Here is an 18,324-nt window from a genome sequence, read left to right on the forward strand (position 1 = left end):
TCATCCACAAAGGCGCAGTGTCATAAATGGGTTGGTGAAGGAGCACTGCATCTTTCTTTTGGCTGAAGTGTAGAGTTCATGGGAGCTGAAAGCCCAAGGTTGGAGATGAAGAGAAAAAGGTTGGGTAGTGGTTGTAAGAGTCTGGTCCCATATTGATATCTGGGTTTCCTCTTCTAGGGAATGGTGAACCCACAGGGCTTTTTAAGTGCGGTATGACGAAATTTGTGATTTGGAAAGAAAAGTGGGAGAGGGATGAAGGAGAAGTTTGGTGGGAGACCTTTTCAGAAATAAAATGGATGGGATCTTTAAGCCTTTGTTTAGGAGAAGATGAGAGAAGGAAGGAGGTGGGGATGACAATGATGTCCTAGACAACTGGAGGTAACAGAAGTCAGGAGGAGTGTGATTGGGGAGGGGAAGGAAAAGAGTCGATGTTTGGTTGTAACTTGCTCAAGAGAGTTAAGGAATGTGGAGGACGAGATATCCAATACACAATTGAAATGTGGGTCTCAGGGAAGAACTTGAGCTAGAAATGGAAATCTGAGGACTCCAGGCCCATCAACGATGGCTAAAGTCATGGGAGTGGGTGAGGTCCCTGGTGGAGTGAAAACTGGTTGTCCGTATGTTTGTAAATACTCATTAATGATGGCTTACAATGTCTGTATATTCCCCTAAGTTTGATTCCCTATTTTTTTTTTTTACCAGAACTGAAGAATTGTTCAAGAAGTAAACTTGAAGTCATTCTAAATCAAATCCTGGAGTTTTCCCACCATGCTGGCTTTCTGGTGTGCATATGTGCTAGCTTAATTATAGGCCAGTGGACTATTATTTAGTGATTTGGAGAACTCTTCAGGTGTTTGCTCAACATTTGTCAAGCTTTAAATTAAAACTCATGTTTCAGGCTCCTTATGTTCTCTGAGGAATTAAGAATAAGTGCTATCTGTTGGGCACTGAGCACTTGCCATGGGACACACCCTTGGTTAAATGCTCATGCTACATGGCTGTGTAATTCCCACAACAACCTGTGTTGTTATTCCTCCCCTTTTACTGATTAGTACCTGGAGGTTGTCAAGAACAGCATAAGGTAAACTACATGAGCTTCTGTGTCCAGAAATGACATAACCAGGACTCCAATGCAGATGAATTTTGCTCCAAAAGGCTGCCTTTAAACACAATGCCCACTGCCTCCTCTTCCAAAAGGCTCTTTTTATCTGGAGCTTTCAAAGAGAGCTCTTGGACAAGGAATGCAAACCTCATTTATAGAATCAAACCTCTTGACTGTACTCAGATCATCAAATGTTCTTACAGTACAAATAAAGTTTAAGTATCAGTTGTTTATTTTGATGTTAGCTGTGCTAAATAATTCACTAATCAGATAGTCATTTTCTGACATGATTGTCTGTCATCTCAGCCTCCTTTGGTCTTTGCCAAGGATTAAAATACTCGCAGAGTTTTATCTGGACGAGGCCGTGATATAAATAATTGTAAGGACCACAATCTTGCCTCAGAAGCCCACTGGAAAAGCCAGCTAACCACCATATGCAGGGAACATGTGGTGTCATAGGTTCAGTTAGAGCTTCCAGAGTCGGGCAGACTGGAGTTTAAGCCCCAGTGATCCCACATGCTAACTCTTGGCTTCAGTTTTCTCATTCGTAAAAGTAAGGTAATAAGAGTATTCACTTTATGGGATTGTTGTGAGATTTGGTTACAAGTAAAATATTTAGCATTATAACTGACACCTAGTATGTATTCCATAAATACAGCTGCACCTACTGAAAACTTGAAGAGGCAGAAATACCTGTGTAACATTTTAAAATCAGAATTGAAGCTGAGTAAATTCACAAAACAATGAGGAAACTCCATTATTCAAGTCACCCCTACCTGCTGAACTTGAATTGGGTCCTAGGAACATAAAGATGAACAAATAACATAAAAATGAACAAAATAAGCCACAGTCCCCAACCTCCAGCTGCTCAGACTCTAGGCTACTAAACCCGTGCTTTGATATCCACTAGATGTTTTCCAGAAGATAAGTCATCGTTTTGAACAAGAAAGATACAGCCTGGCACCTTTGAAGTCTCATAAACGGCACACCAAAGAGGGAGAAAATCTGTAGTGGGAGAATTGATGGTCCCTGAAGTCTCTTTAGAGCGACAGGCTTCTGACCCCTGAGGAAGGGTTCTGTTAGGGATCAACAGTACATTACCCTGTTGTCAGGCCATAATTCTAGACTAAAGGCACATTATTCATTTAGCAGGCAAAAACATTTCCAATGAAAGAACCATGATCTAGAAAAAAAAAGCTTATGGTTACCAAAGGGGAAATCGTCAAAGAGGGGTTGAGGTGTGGAGGGGGGTAAGTAAGGAGTTTGGGATTAACAGGTGCACACTACTATATATAAGATAGATAAGCAACAGGGACCTACTGTATTGCCCAGGGAACTATATTCAATGTCTTATAATAACCTAAAATGGAAAAGAATCTGAAAAAGAATATATGTTTATGTATATGTGTGTGTTTGTGTATAGTCACTTTGCTGTATACTTGAAACTAATGCAGCATTGTATATCAACTATACAACCATTTTTTTTAATGAAAAAAAAAAAAAGAAAGAACCAGGATCACATGATCTAAAGAGGCCGTCTCAGAAGAGAAAGCAAAATGAAGGGAGGAAGACAGCCCATAAGGAAGACTCAAGAGAGACAGTTTAGGGTAAAACTTCAGAGCACAGACTGTAGTATAAGACAGAGCTCACAGTTTAAATCCTTGAACAGTTGCTTGACTTTGCTAAGCCCGATTTCTCAAATCTTAAATGGAAATATTGTGATATTTAGGTTGTAAATAGTTGTGACAATATAGTTCAAGTCCTTTTATTTTTTTAATTGACATACAATTGATTAACAATGTTGTGTTAGTTGCTGCTATACAGCAAAGGGAATCAGTTATATATATACCTCATTTTTCATATTCTCCATCCTGGCTTATCACAGGATACTGAATATGGTTCCCTGTGCTGCATAGCAGGACCTTGTTGTTTATCCATCCTGTATATAATAGTCTGTACCTGCTAAGCCCGAACTCCAACTCCATCCTTCCCCCACCCCCCTGGCAACCACAAGATTTTAAGATTGTATTTCCAATTTTATATTCGTGATATGGGAAAAGGTCTTGGTTTCCACTCATCATGAATATCTTCTCAGCATTTATCTATTAAGTTTCAAACTTTATTTCCTCAAATTTTATGGCCCTTTTTCTAGTGTTAGCACTTCATTTTGAAGGCAGTTAGTTACTCTTTCTCAAACCAAGGGCTTCATTTTTTAAAATTATTAGTAACTATAATTGTAGTCATTTGATAATCATTTCTTTCTGCCCTCTCAGAGTTTCCTGATCTAAAGCTGATAACCTCTCTTGAGCTTTGGGTTGCTGGAAGGAAATCTGTAGAATGTGTGAATAACTTTATCCTTGATGTTAGTCTGTGTAGTAACAATTCTGTTTTCCACTTGGTTATACATTTTGATTTTTCAAAACATTTCTGTTCATGTTGATGTAAGGCAGAAACCATCACAATATTGTAAACTTATTATCCTCTAATTAAAATTTTTTTAAAAAAATTCTATGTATCTTATACTCAGAACTACATGTTTTAGCCTTTGAATGGGAAAAAACCTATTTGTCACGCTTGAATCACTGTTGATCAATCAGTAGTAGGTGTTTTACCATTCTGGGCATGAGCACATAGGTACAGAGAGCCTTTCCTTTATCAGAGGATATGGTTTGTGATACTAATTGCTGTTTTAATTGTGGTTGCCTTTATGTAATACTCATGAAAAGATTGCAGAATATTTTTTTTTAAAGTCATGACCATCAAATGTCATGTTCATCCCTCTGCCCATGACAAGGTAGGGTAGAAAATTAGGACTGTGTGTTGTGCTCAGTCACTCAGTCGTGTCCAAGTCTTTATGACCCCATGGACTGCAGACCGCCAGGCTCCTCTGTCCGTGGAGATTCTCTGGGCAAGAATACTGGAGTGGGTTGCCATGCCCTCCTCCAGAGGATCTTCCCAACACCAGGGATCAAACCCAGGTCTCCTGCACTATGGATAGATTCCTGACACGGTGCCACTTAGGAAGCCCCAATTAGGACTATATTCGTGCTATGTAAAGCAGAGTTGAGGGAGTAGGGGGTAGCAGCTGACTGATCCTCAACAGCTAGGATGTGGATCCTGACTCTTTCCTCTTCCCTGGCAGGCACTTCCTCTTTAAGACGTCCTCGGGAAGCACACCCCTGTTTAGCAGCTCCTCCCCCGGATACCCTTTGACCTCAGGAACGGTTTACACACCACCACCCCGCCTGCTGCCCCGCAATACGTTCTCCAGGAAGGCCTTCAAGCTGAAGAAGCCCTCCAAGTACTGCAGCTGGAAATGTGCCGCCCTGTCGGCCATCGCGGCCGCCCTCCTCCTCGCCATCCTGCTGGCGTATTTCATAGGTGAGTCCGGGCAGCTGTGACCAGGCGGGGGCACAGTCACCCACTTGTGAACAGAGGGGGCCTCTGTGGTCTGTTCCGTCGGCCTCTTGGCTCCTGCAGGATGTAAAAATGAGTGATGGATGGGAGTGCTTTTTCCCCCTCCTGAAATCCATTTCACTTTGATGAGTTTCTCCTTCGTGATGCTAAATGACATTTATCAGAAGTGAAATTAAATATCCTTACTGTATACTTTCTTGGAGATAAGCTGAAAATTGTCATTGCTGTCAACCCCTCCCTCATTCCTCAAGTAGTCTTCTGGTCTCCTCCATCTTGGATTTTTAACCCAGGTCTGGGCTCAGCAATTCATGCAACGTTGGTTAAACTTCAGCCAGCCAAAAACTGGATAGAAGAGTAGCCATCAGCAGGCCTGGAACATTGTGACTGCAAGGAAAGTCAGAGTGGCTAGCTGATCTTTAGAGCTGGGGAACAGAAAGAGGATTGAGGGACTGAAGCATCCAGCCAGGTCTTCATAGGGAATCAAGTCTCTCAGACCCCGTGGATCTTGTCCACCTCTTCTCCTTCACCTCTATTGCTTCAACTCTCATCTCACGTGCTGCTGAATCTGAATCAGATTCACCTCCCACACCAGCTGTGATTCTGGGTTGAGGTCAGGGTATGAGCTAGGATAGCAGATTGATGAAGTTGCTGGAGTATGTTTCTTCACCCACTGGGGATGTTGGTGTGCATCCATGGGGTATGGCCTTCTAACTGTGGGAAGCAGCAGATGCCAGGCGTTCAGGGACAGGGTGCCCCCTGCATTAGAGCATCCTGAGCTGGGCACAAAGCCTGCTCGTAGCTCCTGGCCCCAACTAAGAGCCCCTCGCACTGCTGCTTTGTCAACGGAGCTTGCCAGCGGCAGATCTCCTGGCCCAGGCAGAGGCCACGGTGACATTTGTTTAAATTTATTTGAAACACTGGATGGTTCTGGCATGGTTTCAGGGCTCCTCTGTCAGGCCTCCCCAGTTTGGCTGTGCTGTGTTGCAAAGCAAACCTATAAAACACCAGCAAAAAAGAGACCGGTTCTAAGTGAGTTCTTAGCACGTTTGCTGAACTCCTTCGCATTTACAAGAGGGAAAATAAAAAAACAACCCTGATCATTCTCGTTTTGCCCTCTCTCCCAATATAAACCCTCCTCTCTCTCACACACACTTTCTTCATCCTCAGGCAGCCAGCAAGGTACCTGCCAGAGGATAAGCTGGTCCGGAGCTTCCCAGACCATTGTGCCCAAGCTTGCCTGGAGGCAGAGGAGGGCACCTGTGCGCCCCCAGAGATCTGGGGCCTTGCACAGAGCAAAGCACAACAGACCGAAAACTGATGGAAGGGTTTCACTCTCTCTCACTAAATATTGTCGCTGTGCTCATCTTAATATGGAAAATTAAGTTTTGTAGCCCTTGTTATTTGCATCTCTCAGGAGTCAGTGTCCTCTAGAAGTAAGCACATTGACACTCTGGGGAAAGGCACCCTGTTTATTTGGGGCTTTGCAAAATCCTTTGTACTTCAAACCCCAGCTCTACATTTGGGCTGAGGTCAGACACCCGGGCACCCCTAATTTAAAGTCATGTCTGCTTCTCACTTACCTCTTGATGAAGGATGGAGTCAGGGATGGACTGGAGGAGTGGGAAGGGCATCTGTTGTCCCTGCAGTCACTTGGGTGGGATCTTCTCTGTCCTTAAAGGTAGTTTTGTGGGTTTCTGCTGGTAGCTGTTCAGGGGTGGGGCTTGGTGGAAGCAAATTCAAAATGCCTTCAGGGTCCTTGCTTGATTTGTCTGTGTGTCAGAAATTTCAGAAAGGGTCCGTGAGCTCACTTCTTGGGCTTCAATGTTCTGCTGGGCTGGTGGGCACCATGGGGAGCTCAGATATAGAAACTGTCTGCTTCTGCCAATAAGGTCCCCGGTGTACCTCCTTCTCTACTCGCAGGAGAGAAATAGATGGCTACTGCCTGATTTATTAAGCTTGATAGTTAAAATATAATGCTTTCTGTAGGGCGATCATATAAATGGGAAACAGCGTAGCGAGAGTTTAATGTTTTAATTGGGTGTGTAACTTGTAAGTGATGGATTAGGAAACATATTTATCCTCAGTCTGGAGGCTACTGGAAGCTGGACCCAAGCATCTTAGGATGGTTTATTAGTTTATAATCCATCATTTTGTATTATGTATGCTTTAGGTAAGATTATGCTTCGACCCTGGAGTATTGAAGAATAGTTTATGACTCAAAATGAGTGATGGAAGGGGCTGATTCACCAGCAGTCTTGGTAGTGCCAAGGCTACTCTTCAAAGGTGAGGGCAGGTCTGCAAGCATGGTGAGGTGTCTGCATCTGGAGGGTGCCTGATTTAGGAACTCAGGGATCCAGAGGGATTTCTGACCTTGACCCCAGTGACCCCTTTCCCTGTGGCCTTGACTAAGTTGTTTTCCTTCTGGGTCTTGGTTTCCTAAGTAAAACCTGGGAGTGATGGTTATTGACATTCAGAAACTCTAAAGTATGATGAGGATTAATTAATGTGTATAAATCACTTTGAAGATGAAAAGCAGTATATTATTAATTACAGAACCGCAGGGGCATAAACAGTGCATTGAAAACACAGAGCGGAGTGCTGTCAGGAGCAACACATGATTGTGCCTACCTAGAAAACAAGCCATCAGACAGGACAGAAGGACAACTTAAAAAGCAAAGCCCTTTTGTTAAGGAGGGCGACGATTTTAAGACCTGAGCCTGCTCTGGCTCATACATGACTCTGTGTTCCGCTGGAACATGACAGGTCCTGAAATTGACACATCCGCCCCAGGACAGTTATGGACAGGCACTGATTCAGGCCTGCCAGGAACTCTGACAAATAGGCCGAATTATCTTCCTTGCGTGTTGAAACTTGCATGAAATCTTTCCAGAAATGAGCAATTTGGAAACATTCAGCCCCATGACAGTTCTTCCATAGCCTCAGCCTGTGGGCAAGTGTAGATCAGAGTAACACCAGCCCTCGGGCAAAATGGAAGACGTGAGCCTCTACCAACTGTGGTGAGGTCCCCCGGTTCCTGCTCACGCAGCTGGGGTCTTTTCTGTGATACTCTTCCACCAGATTCTTCCAGTGCCAAAGTCTCCCAGGGTACAAAACATTCTCAAATAAATTATTCTGAAAAGCTACATGAACCACTAGGGGACCATCTTATGCATCACTCAGCCCTTCGCCCAAATGGTTCCTCGGGAAGACTGGTTTTGGAGAATTTGGCTGGGAAACACACGAGAGCTTCCTGCTCAGGAAGTCATCTGTTATCCTTGGGCTGCTCAAATACTTTCATTGCCGGCAACACCAGAAATCCCTCTGGATCCCTGAGTTCCTAAAGCATGTAACCAGCATACTGTTTCTCTCCTGTTTTATGCCAAGTCTACTGAGTTTCTCTCCTTATAGGGTGCATACAATAACTGGTTAGTGCCTTCTGTTTGATTAGAATTGTTTTTCTATTTAAAGCACTTGTATATAATTATTGGGCTTCCCTGGTGGCTCAGTCAGTAACGAGTCTGCCTGCAATGCGGGAGACCTGGGTTCAATCCCTGGGTCAGGAGGATCCACTGGAGAAGGAAATGGCAACGCACTTCAGTATTCTTGCCTGGAGAATCCCATGGACAGAGGAGCCTGACAGGCTACAGTCCATAGGGTCACAAGAGTCAGACATGACTTAGTGACTAAAGCATCACCATATAATTATTAAATTTGAACCGTACCCCAGCCCCCTAATATACATTCTGGCAGAAAATGAAATTGGCATATTGCAATCCTTTGACAATTGTTGCGGCTGAAGCCCAGAGGGTCTCAAGTCACATGGCTAGTTAGCTGCAGGCCCAGGAGTAAGCACTCGTTCTCCTGATGCCTTGTCTAACATCTTTCCCTTGACTGCTCTCTCCTAAACATCACGGTTAGCCACATTTCCCAAATACTGCATGAAGCCTCAGTCATCCTTTTCGTAGCATCAATTCACCTTACCTAATTCTGTCCTTATTAGCAAGGGAGAATAATTGGTTCCCATCCTCCCCGAATCATCTTCTAAAAAAATGGAAAAAAGCCACATCTCCTGCTTGGCCTCCTAACCTGGCCTCATATTTCTGCTTTCCCAAGTACCTTCTATCACAGAGACCACCAGACTTTTTTGGTCAAAAGCTAGATAGTAAATATTTTTCATTTTGCAGGTCATGCAGTCTGTTACAACTCCACAACTTTGCCGTTGTAATTCAAAAACAGCCATAGTGTGTCAACAAATGGCCATCGCTTTTTTCTGGGCATCTTTAATTGTAGACACTGAAATTTTAATTTTATATACTTTTCATGTGTCATGGAACACTATTCTTTTGATTTTTTTCAACCATTTAAAATGCAAAACTGCCCCCTAGGTCCATGTATTGTTGCCACAGTCTGCCAACCCCTGTCTGATTGCATTACTCTTCTTTTCCTAAAAATATCTTTTCAGAGTATCTCCACCTTTACAAAAACAAAAAAACAGGCAAACAAGAAACACTACAGTGCTCTCAAACTGGCAAGAGTCCACTGTAAATGGTGATTGACTATAATTCCACTTAATAATGAATGCTTCCATCTTATTTTCTGACCAAACTAAAAGTGGAAAAAGTAATTCACTTTTCTCCTTAAGATAAAAACTTTCTATAAGATAAAAATTTCCTTCCCAGTAGACTGTTTGAAACACTGCCCCAACTCATGGATGGAGTATAATTGCCTAGGAACTTTGCCACATACTCACTTGCCCTCAATCTTTAGATTTTTCTGCAAAACTATTGTCTGTTTTTGAAGATGACTCAGCGCCTGACACCTTCTTTGGTGAGATTTTCCAACAGGTCGTAACAATGCTGGGTTGCTGAATGACATCATTGCTTTCTTGTCCCGGGTTAACACTGGCGAGATCTCATTTCCTTAAAAGGCAACAATATTCTTGCAGGGCTAACCCCCATCAAGGAAGAAAGATGCTCGTAATGTTATGACTTTGCTGTTTAAATCCAGATAATCCTCGAAATTCTGAGAGTCAAACACAACGGTTCAACATGACGCAGGGCTCAGACCGTCGCCCCTGAGTTAAAAACAAGAGTCTTCTGTCAAAAACTCTTCCTGTGGCTGGGAGAGGAAGGGGAGTAGAGAGAGAGATAAGAGCATTTATGTCATCCTAAATTAGTTTTCAGCTCTTCAGATCCCTGCCAAACTAAAATGCATATATATGTATTAGAAAGTCACCTTGTCTCTGTTCACTACAGTAACTCCTGCCAAATATGAAATACTGTGTTTTAAGTAAGCTGTTCACTGCTCTGTCTTCTGCCACTCTCACTTTGATCTGGGAAGAACGCGGGCCATCAACATGTCAGGATGTTAAGAGTCTGGTAATTTGGGGTGCTTTCAGTTTCTTTTGAAAACAATGAGAGATTATTTTCTATGGAAACTAAAAGCCTACAATGTGTTTAAAGTTGCTACACTTGGAAATTGATGTGTTGAGACTCACGCTGATGAATCCTGCGTTCTCGGCTGCTATTTTGTGTATTCCCATCTCGCCGAATAGAGCGGGTTTGGGGGAAAACATAAAGAAAATGACAGAAGATGATGAGAACAGTTAGTTTAACCTGGCAGTCTTCCTGAGGATGCAGCCTAGGAGAAGCGTCAGCCCTCCCTTTCAAGCTCACCGCTCTCTGACTATCCAGAGAAATACTACACCTTCCCCTCCTATATGAGTTCCAAATTATGTATTTATCTCCCATTATCTGAAGGGCAAAATGCTAATGATGATGTTTGAACAATCCAGCAAATAACATTTCCGCCCAACTCCCTGGCCCTAGATCGTCAAACCTCACAGTCAACCACACAGAGATAAAGAGAACCGCCCACAAATAAGTCAGGGGACCCAGTTATGTTATGCATTCGATGTTAGTAGCAGACTTTTTATCTAATAGATATGCTAATGTGCTCTTAACCGGATAATAAAGTCCTGTCAGTGCTTCCACACTAGTGTGTCTCTGGCAGTGGGGCTGCCATTTCCTAATTGTATGCCTGATTTCAAGAGGATCTGTCGACTTATGGAAAGTAAATTAAGTCATTAGCTAGGTCCCCATCACCTAGCCGCCGTGTGGCAACATTTGTATCTCATGTTTGACATTCAGAAAAGATGAGTTCCTCTGCTGAGGGAAAGGAGGTATTTTTGCTCTCCTCTCCAAGGTGCCTGTCAGAAATCAAGGTAGTTGGGGGTGGAGGGGAGGGATAAACTAGGAGTTGGGGATTAATAGATAACACACTATGATAAAATAGGTGAATGACAAAGACCTACTGAAGAGTGCAAGGAGCTGTAGTCAATATCTTGTAGTAACCTAAATGGAGAAGAATCTGAAAAATAGTATATGTTCCCGTGTATATGTATATGTAGGGGCTTCCCTGACAGCTCAGCAGATAAGAATCCACCTGCAGTACAAGGAGAGGCAGGAGATCCGGGTTCAGCTCCTGTATCAGGAAGATCCTCTGAAGGAGGGCATGGCAACCAATTCCAGTATTCTTGCCTGGAAAATCCCATGGACAGAGGAGCCACTTATCCATGGGGTCACAAACAGTTAGACATGACTGAAGTGACTGAGTACATGCATGTGCGCACACACACACACACACACACACACACACACATATATAGTATACACATATATAAATTGAATTACTTTGCACCTGAAGCAAACACAACATTGTAAATATACTACACTTCAATAGAAAAAATAATAATAGTAAATGCAAAAATCAAGATAATCAGGCAATACAGGGCTTTCTACCGTCATGCGTAAACTTGATTGGTGAGAATGAGGAAGAAATTTGGGGTCCTAACTCAATACAGCATCTAAACGCAAAACAAGGAAGTAGGTGACACAGCCCCGTGGACCCCTTGGGTCCATGTTCTTAAGGAGCACAGTAAGGAAACAGGGTGCTGTTATCGTCTGCCATCCCAAGGCTCTGTGCCTCCACAAGAGGTAGAGTGTTAGGGGCACAAGGAAGGAGTCCACCACTTGTCTGTTCCTTGAGTCACCATTCAGCTCTGTCCTGGACTCTCTGTGTGACAGTTGTCTCTCTAGCCGTCATCAGTCCAGAAGCAGTTCTGTTCAGTCACTCAGTTGGGTTCAACTCTTTGCGACCCAGGACTGCAGCATGCCAGGCCTCCCTGTTCATCACCAACTCCTGGAGTCTACTCAAACTCGTATCCATCGAGTCGGTGATGCCATCCAATTATCTCATCCTCTGTCATCCCCTTCTCCTCTCACCTTTAATCTTTCCCAGCATCAGAGTCTTTTCCAATGAGTCAGTTCTTCACTCAGGTGGCCAAAGGATTGGAGTTTCAGCTTCAGCATCAGTCCTTCCAATAAATATTCAGGACTGATCTCCTTTAGGATGGACTGGTTGGATCTCCTTGCAGTCCAAGGGACTCTCAAGAGTCTTCTCCAACACCACAGTTCAAAAGCATCAATTCTTCAGTGCTCGGCTTTCTTTATAGTTCAACTTTCACATCCATACATGACCACTGGAAAAACCATAGCTTTGACTAGACGGACCTTTGTTGGCAAAGTAATGTCTCTGCTTTTTAATATGCTGTCTAGGTTGGTCATAGCTTTTCTTCCAAGGAGCAAGTGTCTTTTAATTTCATGGCTGCAGTCACCATCTGCAGTGATTTTGGAGCCCAAAAATTAAAGTCTGACACTGTTTTCCCATCTATTTGCCATGAAGTGATGGGACCGGATGCCATGATCTTAGTTTTCTGAATGTTGAGTTTTAAGCCAACTTTTTTACTCTTCTCTTTTCACTTTCATCAAGAGGCTCTGTAGTTTCTCTTCACTTTCTGCCATAAGGGTGGTGTCATCTGTGTATCTGAGGTTATTGATATTTCTCCCAGCAATCTTGATTCCAGCTTGTGCTTCATCCAGGCCAGCGTTTCTCATGATGTACTCTTTAAATAAACAGGGTGACAATATACAGCCTTGACGTACTCCTTTTCCTGTTTGGAACCAGTCTGTTGTTCCATGTCCAGTTCTAACTGTTGCTTCCTGACCTGCATACAGAATTCTCAAGAGGTAGGTCAGGTGGTCTGGTATTCCCATCTCTTGAAGAATTTTCCATAGTTTGTTGTGATCCACACAGTCAAAGGCTTTGGCATAGTCGATAAAGCAGAAATAGATGTTTTTCTGGAACTCTCTTGCTTTTTGGATGATCCAGTGGATGTTGGCAATTTGATCTCTAGTTCCTCTGCCTTTTCTAAATCCAGCTTGAACATCTGGAAGTTCACAGGTCACGTACTATTGAAGCCTGGCTTGGAGAATTTTGAGCATTACTTTACTAGCATGTGAAATGATTGCAATTGTGCAGTAGTTTGAGCAGTCCTTGGCATTGCCTTTCTTTGGAATTAGAATGAAAACTGACCTTTTTCAGTCCTGTGGAAACTACTGAGTTTTCCAAATTTGCTGGCATATTGAGTGCAGCACTTTCACAGCATCATCTTTCAGGATTTAAAATAGCTCAGCTGGAATTCCATCATCTCCACTAGCTTTGTTTGTAGTGATGCTTTCTAAAGCCCACTTGACTTCGCATTCCAGGATGTCTGGCTCTACGTGAATGATCACACCATCATGGTTATCTGGGTCATGAAGATCTTTTTTTTAATAGTTCTTCTGTGTATTCTTGCCACCTCTTCTAATATCTTCTGTTTCTGTTAGATCCATACCATTTTTGTCTTTATTGTGCCCATCTTTGCATGAAAAATTCCCTTGGTATCTCTGATTTTCCTGAAGAGATCTCTAGTCTTTCCCGTTCTATTGTTTTCCTCTATTTCTTTGTATTGATCACTGAGGAAGGCTTTCTTATCTCACCTTGATATTCTTTGGAACTCTGCATTCAAATGGGTTTATCTTTCCTTTTCTCCTTTGCCTTTCACTTCTCTTCTTTTCTCAGCTATTTGTAAGGCCTCCTCAGACAACCATTTTGCCTTTTTTCATATCTTTTTCTTGGGGATGGTCTTGATCCCTGCCTCCTGTACAGTATCACAAACCTCCATCCATAGTTCTTCAGGCACTCTATCTATCAGGTCTAATCCCTTGAATCTATTTCTCATTTCCAATGTATAATCATTAAGGGATTTGATTTAGGTCATATCTGAATGGTCTAGTGGTTTTCCCTACTTTCTTCAATTTTAGTCTGAATTTGGCAATAAAGAGTTAATGATCTGAGCCATAGTCAGCTCCCAGTCTTGTTTTTGCTGACTGTGTAGAGCTTCTCCATCTTTGGCAGCAAAGAATATAATCAATCTGATTTCGGTGTTGATCATCTGGTGACGTCCATGTGTAGAGTCATCTCTTTTGGAAGAAGTTTGCTATGACCAGTGTGTCCTCTTGGCAAAACTCTATTAGCCTTTGCCCTGCTTCATTCTGTACTCCATGGCCAAATTTGCCTGTTACTCCAGGTATTTCTTGACTTCCTATTTTTGCATTCCAGTCCTCTATAATGAAAAGGGCATCTTTTGGGGGTGTTATTTGTAGAAGATCTTATAGGTCTTCATAGAACCGTTCAACTTCAGCTTCTTCAGCATTACTGTTTGGGGCATAGACTTGGATTACTGTGATATTGAATGATTTGCCTTGGAAACGAACAGAGATCATTCTGACTCTCTCTGTGACAGTTGTCTCCCTAGCCATCATCAGTACAAAAGCAGTAGTCAAGCATTATTTTCTCTGTCTCTCTACACACTTTGTTTATTTGTCTGGATCACTTAGGATGGGCACCAATCCCACAGATCCCCATTTCTGAGTCTTTCATTTGTTCATTTATTTGTTTCATGATTTAAAATTCTGTGCAACTGAGCGACTTCACTTTCACTTTTCACTTTCATGCATTGGAGAAGGAAATGGCAACCCACTCCAGTGTTCTTGCCTGGAGAATCCCAGGGATGGGAGCCTGGTGGGCTGCTGTCTATGGGGTCGCGAAGAGTCGGACACGACTGAAGCGACTTAGCAGCAGCAGCAGCACCACTTTGAATTATTTCATTCTACTCTGTACCTATAACATGGTTGCCGAGGTTCTCACCCTGCCTTGGTAATTACAAAAGAAACAGCTTGATGTGATGGAAAGCACATATGTGGGCACTGATGTCAGAGACTAGGGCTCGATTTCTAATGTATATATTTAAAAACCATATGACTATGAACTTGATGTTTTATCTCACTGCACCCAAGTTTCCCACCCAAAACAATAGGAATAACTCCTGCCTTGTAAAGATGCTTTGAGTATTCATTGAATTGATACATGCATACAACTTTCATTTAAATCCAATGCATGTATGCATGAATACATGCTCAGATCAGATCAGATCAGTCGCTCAGTCATGTCTGACTCTTTGCGACCCCATGAATCACAGCACGCCAGGCCTCCCTGTCCATCACCAACTCCCGGAGTTCACTCAGACTCACGTCCATCGAGTCAGTGATGCCATCCAGCCATGTCATCCTCTGTCGTCCCCTTCTCCTCCTGCCCCCAATCCCTCCCAGCATCAAAGTCTTTTCCAATGAGTCAACTCTTCGCATGAGGTGGCCAAAGGACTGGAGTTTCAGCTTTAGCATCATTCCTTCCAAAGAAATCCCAGGGCCGATCTCCTTCAGAATGGACTGGTTGGATCTCCTTGCAGTCCAAGCGACCCTCAAGAGTCTTCTCCAACACCACAGTTCAAAAGCATCAATTCTTCGGCACTCAGCTTTCTTCACAGTCCAACTCTCACATCCATACATGACCACAGGAAAAACCATAGCCTTAACTAGACGAGCCTTTGTTCAGTCATGCCCAATTCTTTGCAACCCCTTGGACTGCTGCCCGTCAGGCTCCTCTGTCCATGAGATTTCCCAGGCAAGAATACTGGAGTGGGTTGCCATTTCCTCCTCCAGATGATCTTCCTGACCCAGGGATCAAACCCACATTTCTAGCATCTCCTGCATTACAGGTGGATTCTTTACCACTGAGCCCACCAGGGAAGCCCCTCAAATCTAATATGTGGTTGTATGTGAGGTGATGTTACTGTTTGTATCCTCAAGGGGAGAGAAGGTTATCAGTTAAAATATGGCATGATTACTTAGCATTTGTAATTTGTATTTTTCGGAAATGGTAGACACAGACCACCTGGATTGATACGCAACCATGTGTTTAAAGAGATCCAGTCAGACCAGCAGACCAGTGTGCTGCCTGGTCGGCCTCAGTTGTAAGAAAACACCAGTTTTGAAGGAGCATCCTGACTCCAGAAATGTGAAAATGTTAAAAAAAATAAAATAAAATCTTAGAACAGGTGAAATATGGTGGTGGTACCTGGTGCACAGCTAGAAGCTCAACTAAATGGAGTTATTGTGGTTATTGTATTCGCTGCCACACTCCTCAGTAGGTACAGTAAGAGGCCTAAAGCAAGTCCCAGGGTCATTGTATCTTCAAAACAGTGCCGAGTACCTCATAAGCGATCTGTACACATTTGTTGAGTTGCTGAATGCTAATCAGGGTTAGGGCTGAGTTGAACCAATTGTGGAGGGCATTTCTAAGGCACCCAGAATCCCTGATTTCTAGCTTTACTTGTTCCCCCTGTCCAGAGAAGTTGCGGGTTCCCTGATGTAATTGTAATCGCCTCTGTTCCCAAACTGCGTTCCCAAGTTAGAAAGCATAGGCAAAGGAACAGTGAGGTGGGCCGTGTGTGTAAGCACCAGACTGAAACCCTCTAGCAGGAACCCGTGATTCCCTGAAACCAAGAGAGCCAGCTGAGCGAAACTGGGAAGTGTTTGTGTCTGGCACACGGCCAGCATTTGGCACTCACATTACAAAAGTGTAGCAGGATTCACTTGGAGTTCAAGGTGAAGAAGCAAATAATGGCATAAATCTGAAAGTCTGCTGGCTGTGTCCCTGTAAATGAGGATGTGCTAAGAAATGAAAACAATTGCTACAAGGCACCAAGTAGTGAAAGGAACTATTATATGGTGAATTAGGTCTGTGTATACAAGCCATACAGAATCTTTCATGCCCTGCAACACCCAGCATAGCTGTATAGCTTCGTACAACAGAAACTTGACCCCCAAAGTGAACTTTTAAAACATTTGTATTTCCCTTGAGGTCACCTTAAACCAGATTTCTTGTGTCCTTCATGGAAAATGCCATTAGAGAAAATTCTACCTTGATTGTAAAGAATAGACCCTCAGAATTTTTGCCTGAGCCCTTTTGTCATCAAATAAATCTTTTATTAAATTGATGTCTCATAATAAGATCCTCTGCATTAGGAGAGCAAATGGTCCATCAACTATATTAACATATTTAATATTACCATAAAAAAAGAGGATAATGCATTGCACGTTCCACTAATTTCATTTTTTATCTTACCGACTTCTCACCTTAAATAAATATATAAATATCAGAGTGTTTCAGAAAATAGTCCTCAGCTACATGTTGATAAGAAAAGAGCTTTGCAAAAGAAAAGCTCTCCATTCTTGGAGAGAGAGAGGAATTTATAAGATATATAGTATGTATCGTCTTTCAAAGGCTTTTTCTTTTTTCTCCTAAAAGTCAGACCTATGGGTGGAAAGGGAGGATGAGCTTTGCTTCCAGTCTTTACATTTCTTTCATCATGACTGTCTGCACAGCAGCTAGGAAAGGCCCTTCCCTGGGGATGGGTTTTCAGTGGAGTTAGGTCATTTATGGGAAGATTTGTGCGAACATGTTCCGTACTCCCCTTAGGGACTCTGATCTTTGGAAGAAAAAGGCATATTGCCTTGCTTTGGACTTTGCAGTCACGATGCAGTTCTATCAGTCTGCTTACTTATGCTAACACTACAAGCATTTTAGGCGTGACGTTAATGAAGGTTAGATTAGGCTCCATCATATTCCACAGGGAAAGGTTAAGTGGCGCTGTGTCAGATGCTTTCTCTTCTCCGTGCCGTGATAAACAAGGGGACATCTTTCAAGGAAGTTCAGTGTGCCTTTGAATCAGACGCATTTTGGAAATGGACTGTAAGGCTCCCTTGTGACCTCAGTTGTACAAACACAGATTTCTGGGGTATTAGTTAAAGTACATGTGTTTCATAAGATGATTTGTAGACTTCCTGAATCTCAAGAGAATTGTGGGTAGACATTTTTACCATGAAAAAAGTTATTGTAACTTTATATATTAATTTTATATAGTATTAGTTTTATATTAATTTAAAATGTATTAAATATATTACATTAATTTTATGTGTTTCTGTTGGGGAAGAAATGTTATTTAGGTGAGCTATTGTCCAGTCACATTGTATGCTAGAATCTGCTGACCAGCCTCAGAATCTAGGACATTTTTACTTGAAATGTTTTCCTAGACCTAGAGTCTAATGAGCAACCCTGTAAAACAGTACATTTAGTAGAAAGCTTAGCACCTGGGTAAGTTATGTTTTGCATAAACGACTTATGCATGATGTTAATCAGACACATACAATAGTGATAGAAGCATCTGACTTTCATTTTTCCCAGTTCCAACAGAGAACCAAAGCTTTCATCCTGAAAAACTTTGGCATGAATCTGTGATCAGCCATTCATTTTTTCCGCTAGAAATGTGAAGTGGCCTAACCATTTTACAACCAGAAATTGAGGAGATTTGTGTCTGTCTTTACCCAATTTGGTTTTGTCCAATGTAGGCATTATCTCCTCCTGAATTTACTTGAACAACTATCGGTTCAGTCAGTTCAGTTCAGTAGCTCAGTCGTGTCCGACTCTTTGCGACCCCATGAATTGCAGCAACCAGGCCTCCCTGT

General features: G+C 42.6%; 1 protein-coding gene across 3 annotated transcripts in view; it reads left to right on the top strand.

Annotated features, from left to right (window-relative positions):
- Positions 1 to 18,324, top strand: part of LOC133251611 (teneurin-2) — a 764,810-nt gene that overhangs the window by 452,220 nt on the left and 294,266 nt on the right. For all 3 annotated transcript variants that reach the window (XM_061424270.1, XM_061424271.1, XM_061424273.1), the window contains one exon: positions 4,245 to 4,483. In XM_061424270.1, the coding sequence (XP_061280254.1) occupies positions 4,245 to 4,483 (239 nt within the window). The remainder of the gene's footprint in view (positions 1 to 4,244; positions 4,484 to 18,324) is intronic.

This window comes from Bos javanicus, chromosome 7 (genome assembly GCF_032452875.1).
Source record: "Bos javanicus breed banteng chromosome 7, ARS-OSU_banteng_1.0, whole genome shotgun sequence".
Classification (NCBI taxonomy): domain Eukaryota; kingdom Metazoa; phylum Chordata; class Mammalia; order Artiodactyla; family Bovidae; genus Bos; species Bos javanicus.